This window comes from Kryptolebias marmoratus, linkage group LG15 (assembly GCF_001649575.2).
Source record: "Kryptolebias marmoratus isolate JLee-2015 linkage group LG15, ASM164957v2, whole genome shotgun sequence".
Taxonomy (NCBI): Eukaryota; Metazoa; Chordata; class Actinopteri; order Cyprinodontiformes; family Rivulidae; genus Kryptolebias; species Kryptolebias marmoratus.
The window spans coordinates 15339242-15350182 of NC_051444.1; the positions used below are offsets into that span (position 1 = coordinate 15339242).

A 10941-nucleotide genomic window follows, 5' to 3' on the forward strand; every position below is an offset into this window, starting at 1 on the left:
TCTCTCTCTCTCTCTCTCTCTCTCTTTCTCTCTCTCTCTCTCTCTCTCTATATATATATATATATATATATATATATATATATATAGCTAATAATAGCCTTGTCATTGAGCACAACATTTCATACATCTTACTGGTTTCCTAACTGTTCTTTTGATGCTTAAGTTGAGTTTGAAATCATTCCCAGACTGTAATGACGTTGTTCTGTAATGACTTGGCTTCAAAACAGCGGTGTTTAATGGAAAATACTGCCGAAACAAGTTCTGAAAAATGGTTTCTGGAGCATATTATTATATCATGTCAAAAACCGGTCTTGGGCAACAAAACCATCAAACTTTGGAATCTTCCAGGGACTTGTACAATATGTATTTAACACAAGTAAAAAAAACAAACAAACAAAAAAAAAAAACAATCTGATAAAATTACCAATGCCGTTCAGACTGAAGGCTGAATCAATGTTGTCTGGGATGCCGTTCCAGGAATCAGCAATCAGTTTGGGGAAGCCGGTGTCCATTGTCTGTCTATCTTCATCATATCTGAACACACAAAATAATAATAATAACTGATTAAAACACAATTTTAGGGAGTGCTTCAGAGCTCTTTCTCACACACATACAGAAACACACCCTAACTGTTTTGCTTAGAGCTTGATGGTAAAACAGTGAGTCAACAGCACGAGAAAATTCCCATGCTGTGCAAGCACTAACAGATGTGTTGTGCTTTAGAGTGCAGTTTAGGTCTCACCAAACCTTAACTTGATCCAGATGCAACAGAATACTGCTGGAAATGGCTATGACATCAACTGCAGAGGCTGGGCTGGTCCGATAATGTTTCAGTCTTACAAATCATTGCATGTTTTTTTTTTTTTTTTTTTATATTTTTTTTTTTTTCTTTTTTTTTTTTTTTTTTTTTTTTTTTTTTTTTTTTTTTTTATATATTTTTTATCTCACCTCCAGAATTGGTCTCCAGCAAACAGGTAAGTCTTCCTGTTCTTTCGGAAGTTAAAAGCAGCGTCAATTTGCTGCACGTCCGCAGGGAGGCCAAGGCTGGAGAGTCTCTTGGGGTAGCCTCTTTCCAGCTCATCGGCTTTGTAAATCCACATCTCATTGCCTGGGAGGGAGAAACCAGCAAAAAAAGGAGACATTTAGCTACATGCTATCCTTCCTTAAGATGCATTAATATGTTCAATGAATGAACGCTAACTTATTTTTAAAAAGAACTTTAAAAAACAATCATTTATCTTCCCCCCAAAAAAATGTATTTACTGAATACAGAGGGAGGTCATTGGCTTTCCATTGCTCAGACACTGTTAAAGTCATTAAAGCTGAGAACTATACTCCGTAATTCTCATCATTATTCAGGAAACTTGTCATATTACTACAATGCTGTGAATGTAACACAAACCACTAATGGCTGTGGTGAAATAAACCAAATGTGCCACACACACAAAAGTGCTCAGCCGACATTCCTTCTGGTTCTAAGTTGTAGAAATGGTTGACCAAGTTATAAAATAGTAATAAAATAGTGAAGATAACTCTCCATACAATATCCAGCTTTCTTTAGTTATATTTGTTCTACAAACCTGCAAAGAAGACTGTTTTTTCCTCCACTGGGTTTTCATAGGCAGCGTCTACCTTGGTCGGCAGGTCAGGCCAGTAGGTGGCCACTAGCATAGGGCCATTGGGTTTGTTTCTGAAGTTCACTGACCTGAACAGGAACCTGGCAGAGGGAGAAAGAGTGAGTGAGTGATCGTGAGGTAAACGAGCTGGGGATCAAATTAGTGTGAGCATAAAATGGACAGAGAGGATTTGGAGTAAAAGTGGGGGAAGAGCGCATGTCTGTGTGTGTGTGTGTGTGAGCAGTTGGGTTTAGTGCAAGTGCTTCCCTCGGCCAGCCAGCCACAAATGCCTGATTCATGAGCATGTGGTTTTCATCAGGTCTAAGGCGCAGATGCCAGTGGAACAAGACCCATCTCGCCCAGATTTTCAATATACAGCTGCACAACAGCAAGAGCAGCTTCTCGAACTCTTTTCCACTGACCTATTTTGTTTTAGTAAGACAAAGGTCTGCCATTAACAATAATAAGTATCCTAATTTGACACTTATCGTTGCTGAGTCCACAGGTTAGACTGAGAGAAAACTAATGCTGCTTCTTTTGCTCCGCCACTGTAGCTCTGACAAACACTTTGTTCAGTATTTCAGTGTGAACATAATCCGTTGTGTTGTTGGATAAGTCTGATTTGTGAGTTTACAACTTAAGAAAAAAAAAGTATAAACATTGTATTACAAAGGCCCTCTATTTGTGGTATGTTCTTGTTGTTGTATCCCAACACATGAGCAGAATATTTTTTGGAATAAATCTAATTCGTAGGTTGGTGTAGCTGCTTCTTTACAGCAGACTTTATAACAGCCTTTTCCTTAAGCCTCCAGACAGACAGACACACTTTTATGCTGAGCTCAGGGAGAGCTAAAGCCTGACTCACTGTGCCGTGTTAAGATTTGTCGTACCGCATACATGTGCTGATTCAGCAGAAGGAGAGATTCCACTTTAACAAAAGGAAAAAATCAAATGAGCTTTAGCTGCAGAGCCTGGATGGCATTTGTTTTTCTTCTTTTTTTTTTTTTTGAAACTATAAAACTTGTCATGTACCAGCAAATTTTGCAGCGTATAAAACATACATGACCTTTAAGTGACTCACAATGTGAGATTAACAAGCCCACATAAAAAAGATCCTTGTCTACCATTTTCTCCCCATCTCTACTTCATGTCTAGTACGTTTAAGTGTTTGCTCCTAAGTTAAACTGAATCTTAAAATTTATGCTTTGTGGCACAGAAAAAAACAATCACTTATTTACTTGTATTTTAACACATTCAACAAAACAACAGTGCTTGGCATGAAGCAAATATGAAGCAAGAAAGTCAAAATCTGAAACATACTAACACAAATTCTATAAAAATAAACTAGTATTCCTTTAAGGAATCTACATAACTTCCCTGCCCAGATGTCAGTGTTTTAAATAAAGATCTTGCAGTCAGTTAGCATTAAGAATATGTGATGGAGATGACTTTCATTTAATAATATACTACCTTTTAGCTCAATATTGTTATACCCACAGAGTTACAGCCATCATTTGCTAAGGTTGTTAACTGTAGCAATTATCTTGAAGCAGGTTGACTCCAAAAGTTAATCAGTTGGAGATATTCTAATGATTCCTTTCATAGAGTTTCATTAGATCTGTCCAGTGGTTCATAAGATATTTTGCTAACAGACAGGGTTGATTCCAACAGTCAATGTAACAGTTTTAAAGAAACTTATTGAATTATTGATAAGTAACTGTTTGGATGACTTTTGACAACCACCAAACGCTGTCTGTAAGGCTAACGAGTTATAGTCTACATGTTTGCTAAAGTTAATTAGCTGTGCTAATTGTCTTTAGCTGGGTTGAGTCCAAACGTTATTCAGTTGTAGATGTACAGCACATCCAATGATTACTTTCTAAACATTAAAATCTGTCCAGTAGTTCTGAGGTTGTTTTGCTAACAGACTGTCAGACAAACAAAACAAACACACACAGGAAATTACATAAATAATGTCGATGATGAGTAGCATATTATTCACAACGATATTTCCATCTTTGTTGGAAGAACTGTTCAGATGTCTTGTTTGCATCTGTCATCACAAAAAAAGTAACAAAAAGACTGCTTGTCTTTTTCCCCCCACACATCTTCAACCCCCTTCCTTTGAATGGAGTAAAGTTTTAGCTCAGCTTGATTTCCAACCACTGGGCCAGAGTTTCATGGTCTGCAGATCACTCTCTGAGTTCCTGCGCTGCTCTGTTGCGCCCTTTAAAAAGTGTGGATAAAAGCCACAGCCAGGAGAAAAGTTCTGCACTAAAGCAGGATTTGTGAGCAACATTGTGGCTTGTTTCTCCCCCTTTTTTTAGCTTGAGATTCTTTGTGAAATAAATCTGGCCCAACTGCATTTCCAAATGGAGCAAACATGTTTTGAAATGACAATGAATAAATATTGCAACACGACCTTGACATGGTTTTTGTTTTCTGTCCAATTCCATTCAACTACATCATTGTTTTTTAAGTCTGTCAGGGAAATCTGTCTGGAGCAAACTTCAACAGTTGTGATGAAAATGTTCACCTTCTTGTGGGAAAATGCACATAAGGACTTTTAACTGAACCACAGCACTTCATGAATCTCCCCCTCTGCATCAGCTCAGCCCATAGACATGCGCTAAGACTGTGATTCTTAGGATTCTTTGGCGCCGGTGGAGAACAGGATTGTAGACTGTGTTTATAACTGATGACTATTTTGGCTGGCATGTGTAGAGGAGCAGTTTATTTTGCCCTCTCACCAACTGTCACATTCATTTAAAGCACAAGACTAAAGTATGCAAAACAATAATTAAATTGGACCGATATGTCAATTAGAGCATTCTTTGTAAGGGAATAATTGAAATTATTGAAAGTCAATAATAGTCTTCACATCAAATTTTGACATTTTGGACTCTGAAAACTAAGATTAAAAACAAAATGACACAAACAATTATGTCAAAACGTTGCATTATGCCTGTTTTTTTCTCATTCCATTCCTCATGTCTGAACCAATTTGCTCATGTTTTAAAATATTACCTGTCTTTGAAGAAAAAGGTCTCTCCTCTGATTTGTGCAACAGCATCAAAGACAACTGGATCTGTACAGATGTCCATTGGGGTGACAGGACCCTGGGTTGGAGGCAAAGGTTTGTCTGTTGGGATACCTGTTGAAAGATTAACCCATTTTTAATTTTTGAAATATTTTTAGAGACAAATTACACACTCATTGTTCACCATCTTTATTTGGTCTTAAATAGAGAAGGCACTCTTTCTTAATGCTTTTTTTCATATTTCTACTCACCATACAGCTCTTGAATGCCCTGGACATCATCTTGAGAAAGTCGGAAGTCTTTAGTGAAGGTGTAAACAGGAGCCATCAGTGCTCCGGGGTCCTGAGAGTGCTCCAAACCAAGAGCATGACCAAACTCATGGGCTGCCACCAGGAACAGACTGTAGCCTACAAACAAGTCCAACCAAGAGGGCATATGATTTATCTTTTTACTGATTTCAAAGGAAAAGAGGAAAGTATTTTTTAAGAACTACACACAGTGACTTTAATTATCTACATTTTTATGTGCAGATGTATATATTTTTTCTATCTTGTTTTTATTTTCTAATTGCTTAAGGTCATGCTTTAAAAAAACCCAAACCTTTCTGTGTTTAAATCACTTAGCTGCTATTACCTCAAACCACAGCTAGAACTGTTCTCAAATCCTATTGGTCAGTGCAGCCATACCTTGGTCAGGACAGAAACCCCATTTGCGGTCGTCATCATAGCTCTTGGTGGTGGCGCACCACATCTTTCCATCGCTTCGTCCAGAGGTGGTGCAGGAATCATAGCTGTCTCCCAGAAAAGTGAAAGGAAAAGCACAGGGGCTTCCATCTGCATTCCCTCCCACTGTCGACATTGCTGAAAATGGCAGCAAAAAAAGTAACATTTTAAAGACTTTTATGAAAAGTGAACTGCAGTTTAACACAAACTGATTTAATATAAGCCAAAAAATGTTTCTCTGAAAAAAAAGTTTGATTTGGACTCTACTGTGAAATAATCTCAGGCAATGTTGAAAGCAGCAGCTGGCACAACACAAATAACACCATTAACTAATCCAAACTAGGCACAAAACCAAAAAAAGCCCCCGCCCAAATTGATTTTCTTTCAAAGAGAGATCATTTTCAATCTGGCATCACTGGTTTTGTGCTGTCTTTTTTTAGCTTTACACAGAGCCACATTAATAAATCAACCAAAAACTCGAAAGCCTCAGTGAGTTTACCAGGCTGTTACTGTCTCCCTCCTTACCTTACCTGAACAGTAAAACTTGTCACAGTGACAGAATGAAAAATGAACAATGCCATCCTTACTAAAATGACATAAATAAAGGATAATGTCAACTATAGTTACTTATGAACCTATATGGAAAAGTATGTAAGCATCAATGGTACAGAAATTGACAGCAGAATCCTAGACTGTTCAGTCATGTGTTGAGACAGTAAAGGGACCTGCCTACCAGTTTCGGGGCAGAAGCCGTAGGTTTTGTCGCGGTCATAGTCCTCAGTTGTGGCACACCAGCGGTAACCATCATCCCTGCCCTGAGTGGTGCAGCTGTCATACTTCTCCCCCTGAAAGTTGAAGGGGAATTTACACGGAGCACCATCTCCGTTCCCACCCAGCGTGAAAAGTACTGTAAAACAAGGAAGAAACACAGTTGCATTGTGTAAAATAAAAATAAATAAAAAGAAAATACAATTACTGTAAAACACTGACAGAACGTGCTCCAGTGCTAACAGGTTTCACTCATGTTCACATCTTCGAAAACAACTTTGTACATGTGTACTTTGGCTGTTATTTGCACCAGACGGCTAATAATGCTAGCACCATGGACAGCAACAAACACAGAAAAACAAAGTGTTGGACAAGGCTTTGTGTTCTAAAGTGGGACAGTAACTTGGAAAAGAAATGTTCCATAATCCACTCCAAATACAAAGCAACAACACAGATGAAGACAACAACACTTCCTGGCATATGGTTCAACCTACTTTCTTTCTGTCCAAAATCACAGAACATGTAGAAATAATTAAGTGAGATTTTTTTTCCCCCTCAGTATTAGAATGCTGCGTTAATTCACCAAACTGTTCAAGGATAAAAAAATGCAAATGGATTACAACACCAGGCGTTTTAAGGTAAACAGGGTTCAAAGTGTCATACTTTTTTATTATGTGTTAAGAGACATTACAGCACATACAGTATATCTTTCAGATTGAAATCTACTGGGCAAACTTACATTCATGAGGGCAGAATCCATATTTCCCATCTTCATCAAAGTTGTAAGAGGTGGAACACCACAGGAAGCCGTCCTCTCGGCCCTGAGCCGTGCAGCTGTTGTACTCAGTGCCCATAAACAGGAAGGGGAATTTACAGAACTCTCCATCAGCATTGCCAAACTTCGCTTTCACCACTGTTGTATAAAAAACAGATGCTCAAGTTGAGGCTTTTTTTAATAGGAAAAATGATTTGCTGGTTTACACAGTAAAACATAAGACACCCTGTGGTACAACACAGAAAGGCATATCTGTAACACATGAAGAAAACATTGCCCACTGTGAGACTTTATTGAACTAAAAAACAAGCTTAAAAACGTTTCTGCTGAAGTTATCAAGACATGAAAAATATAATAGAAAGACATGTTGGGAGAAAATCTGTCAAGGATATCCATCCATCCATCCATCCATCCATCCATCCATCCATCCATCCATCCATCCATCCATCCATCCATCCATCCATCCATCCATCCATCCATCCATTTATCTGTGGTCAGGTCATGGAGACAACATGTCCACGAGGGCAACCCAGAATCCCTCTCACCAGCGATATAGTCTTTCCAGCAAGGCTAGTTCTGCCCTTTGGTCTCTTCTCCACGTAGGAGGGTCATTTTGTACAGATATCTTCGTTATTATGTACAAATGCAAACATATGCAATATTTTTATTTTCATTAACCTCTACATGACAGCAGTTTAAACTATCAAGTTTCTTATTTTTTTCATTTATCAAAATCATTTATTACATGATATATTTAAACTGTCCAATCATGACTTTTAAAATATTTTTGATAAATCACTGATGGCAAAAAAGCCATATATTTTAGACAAATAGATAAAAATGAAGAACAGTTACAGAGAAATTTGTCATGTGTTGATGAACATGCAAAAGAAGTTTGAAGCCCAGCTGTACTTTTTGTTCCAACAAATATGAAGAGCTGGGGACCAGTGACAGATGGGATGACTCCAGCGCCCCCACAACCCTGATGAGGATAAAGTTGGTAAAGAAGAATCAGTGAATGCTTTGGAGAAGTATTTATCCTTTACCTTGTCCTTCTCCCAAAGTCCACTGTTCATCATCATCAAAGTGGGAGTCTCCCCCAATTCCTGGTCCAGGGGCAAAGGCATGAGCCAAGAGGCCATCCTTTCCATCAAAAGGATAACCGTCACCATGCTCTGTTGACAATCCAAAAGAGAATTCATGAAGAGGGTGTGGTTTTTTTCTGTTATATTGTGATGTGCACGTATTAATCTACTTTGTTTGTTTTGATAACAACAACTTTATGTCCTCTACAGTTTGAGGAATGTATTTTTGTTTACCTTCTACTGTAATTACTAGATTCTTTCTCAGTGGGGTTGTCCGTGGCTAGACAGTACAATATTGCAACACTGTAAGTAAATCTCAAATGCTTATTTTAGCTGGAATGACTGGAATGACTTGTGCCGGGACCACAATTTCCACTGTTTTATTATGAGCTTCTAAAATATAGGATGGTGGGGTGCTGAGTCACTGCAAAAACATGTTTCATTGCTACTTTGACAATAGTCTACAGGACAGAGAACTTTTATTCAACTGTTTGCTCATTAACAAAGTGCTTAAAAAAAGTGGGTAAAAAAATCTTTGACTTTTGAACTGAAATACTGTTTTTATTCTATTAAAGTGAGAAATAGTTATAATTCGGGAGGCTTTACTGAAACATTTTACTATAGATAAACCTATTGTGTGTTTTTTAAGCACAGTATCTTGACCATATTGATCATGGTACATGTCTATACAGATGGCATACCATTGCGTCCAAAATTAACCATGATGTCTGCCTCTCCATCCATGATTCGGGTGAAAGTGAGTGGCGTGACATCGCTCCATACTTTAAAAGCTCTGAAGAAAGCGTCATTTATGACTTCCTCGTCCAAATCTGGAGTGTAACCCAGAATTCTGTAAAGAAATCACAGAACATGATTATAAAACAAGGGAAAACAAAAGGAGAATCCAGACCAAAATCAAGGAAAATAGGAAAAAGCTTGTGTGATCAGTCCAGCCAAGTTGTTTGTTGAAGTTCTAACTGTGGCAAGGCATGTAGAGCTCTCATTAGAAGATCTGGAAACAAGGCTGGACAAAATGAGTCATCTGTGAAAGTGCTTCCTGAAAACAGCACTCAGCAACAAAACCACAGTCAACTGTGCATGTCAACCAAGTTCTCTTTCTAAAAAAATAAAATAAAATAAAAAAAATAACAACTTAGGAACTTATACCTACTATTGGTTTTGGCTTGAAGTCGTCTTTAAAAACAAACAAAAATCAAATAAATAAATAAATAAATAAACCCACAAAGTCAGACCGGCTGTACTTATCAAGACACATAACCGCTAATCTAAATAAACTATATCCACATTGTTGTAAAGCTAAAACAGAATCCAAACAAATGAGCTGACGCATACTGTGCAGGAATGTTGGTGTTAGTGAGGCATAAGATGCATGCAGTTCAGACTCTTCAGATGGGGGTTGGTGGGTGGACTGGAGGTTTACGGGTGGGTTTTGTGGGTCAAATGGAGGCAAGAAGGATTTCACAATATCTTTGCTTTGATTTATCCTTAGTGTTGGGGAGGGATTCACTCCACAGCACACTGTGGAGTGAATTAAGTCCTGATGTAATGCATACCTTGCATCTAAAACAAATAAAATATTACCCCAGTGGACCCAGCTGTCTCATTCCCATGGGTCAGCCTGATTGGAGTCTGCAGCGTGCCACTATTTGGGTTCCAGGTTAAAGGTTACAAACACTGGTACCCACTTCCATCATTCAGTATTTGAAGGTTTCATCAGAATAAAACAATGGAGGAATATGAAGTGTTTGACCTGTAGGTGATGTCCTTCTGCTGCCACTTGGGTTTCCTGTGGAAGAAGTTGTAGTTGGCCACATCTGGGACGCCACAGCGGGGCTTTTTCATGATTTCCACAGTTTTGGTGTCGATTTCTCCGGTTTCTTGCAGAGAGAAGAACTTCTGCATTTTCTTCAGGGTGTCTTTGAGCACCATGAGGTTGCATCTGTCTTGTGGGCATCCATAAAACTTATTCAGATAGTGCTGAAAAAAAAGGAAAAGAAAAAAAAAGTATGATTAAAAGCACACATCTATCCTTTCCAACCATCAAGGTAAAGGGAAAAACAAAAAGTTGGGTTCTTGTTCTTCAAAAGTAAAGACCTAGTTTCACAGCTGGCTGACCCACTTAGATACAGCAAAAACAAACTTACCAGAGCAACCTCTTTGTCTGTTCTGGGGGTGTCGTCTCCGGGAAACCTGATGATAGGAGACGGACGAGCATTTGCAACTTGAAAGGCGAGAAACTGAACCAAAACCACTTTTGCAACTATCCGACGGCAGTTAAATATCGTCGGAAAGCCCATTTTCTCGGGTTAACGCGGCCGTCCGTGTAAGCATACGCAGCTGGTTCGGTTCGATCCCTTCCAGTCCGTCCGCCCGTTCCCTTTGCAGCTCAGCAGGATTTTTTTCCCCTTAATGGGACGTCCTGCCTGCCCCTGGCTCCAGTCTATGAACTCTCTCAGTCGTGCTTGCTCATGCGCTCCCCCCTCTCACAGGCGCTTTGTGCGCAGTCTCCGCTCTGAGGAGCTGCACGGGGACTCTTCTCCACAAAGACTGATGCACTTTTCTTTGCTTCCATTTCTCACTCAAACTTGTTCCAACAAGAGTGCACAGGAGCAATGAGTGCAGGGAATCTTTTGACATGATGTAACGGGGAATTTATTTAAATACATCAAATACACTGAAACCAGGACTGGGACTATCCCCCTGAACCACTTTGATAGATATTATATAAATTATAACTGTACTTTCCAACACAATACTTTAATATTTACTATTTAACTCTGTAAATTAAATCAAACTAATTATATTGTTTCTCCTTCTGGACATAATGCACAAAGGAGTTTGCATTGCCAGAAGTGGCTGTTGCCAGTATCTTTCACATCTGTTTTATTTCGGGATCCTCCACCCTCCTAATACA

At 38.8% G+C, this 10941-nt stretch overlaps 1 protein-coding gene across 1 annotated transcript in view; it reads right to left on the reverse strand.

Annotated features, from left to right (window-relative positions):
• Positions 1-10512, reverse strand: part of mmp2 (matrix metallopeptidase 2) — a 12425-nt gene extending 1913 nt beyond the window's left edge. Inside the window, exons 1-12 of the mRNA XM_017423642.3 lie at positions 10172-10512; positions 9778-10004; positions 8708-8856; positions 7968-8096; positions 6886-7059; positions 6112-6285; positions 5343-5516; positions 4908-5063; positions 4644-4770; positions 1581-1717; positions 949-1108; positions 425-534 (exon numbers count right to left, since the gene is read on the reverse strand). Of these exons, the coding sequence (XP_017279131.1) occupies positions 425-534; positions 949-1108; positions 1581-1717; positions 4644-4770; positions 4908-5063; positions 5343-5516; positions 6112-6285; positions 6886-7059; positions 7968-8096; positions 8708-8856; positions 9778-10004; positions 10172-10324 (1870 nt within the window). The 5' untranslated portion in view covers positions 10325-10512. The remainder of the gene's footprint in view (positions 1-424; positions 535-948; positions 1109-1580; positions 1718-4643; positions 4771-4907; positions 5064-5342; positions 5517-6111; positions 6286-6885; positions 7060-7967; positions 8097-8707; positions 8857-9777; positions 10005-10171) is intronic.
• Between the last annotated feature and the right edge of the window lie 429 nt (positions 10513-10941).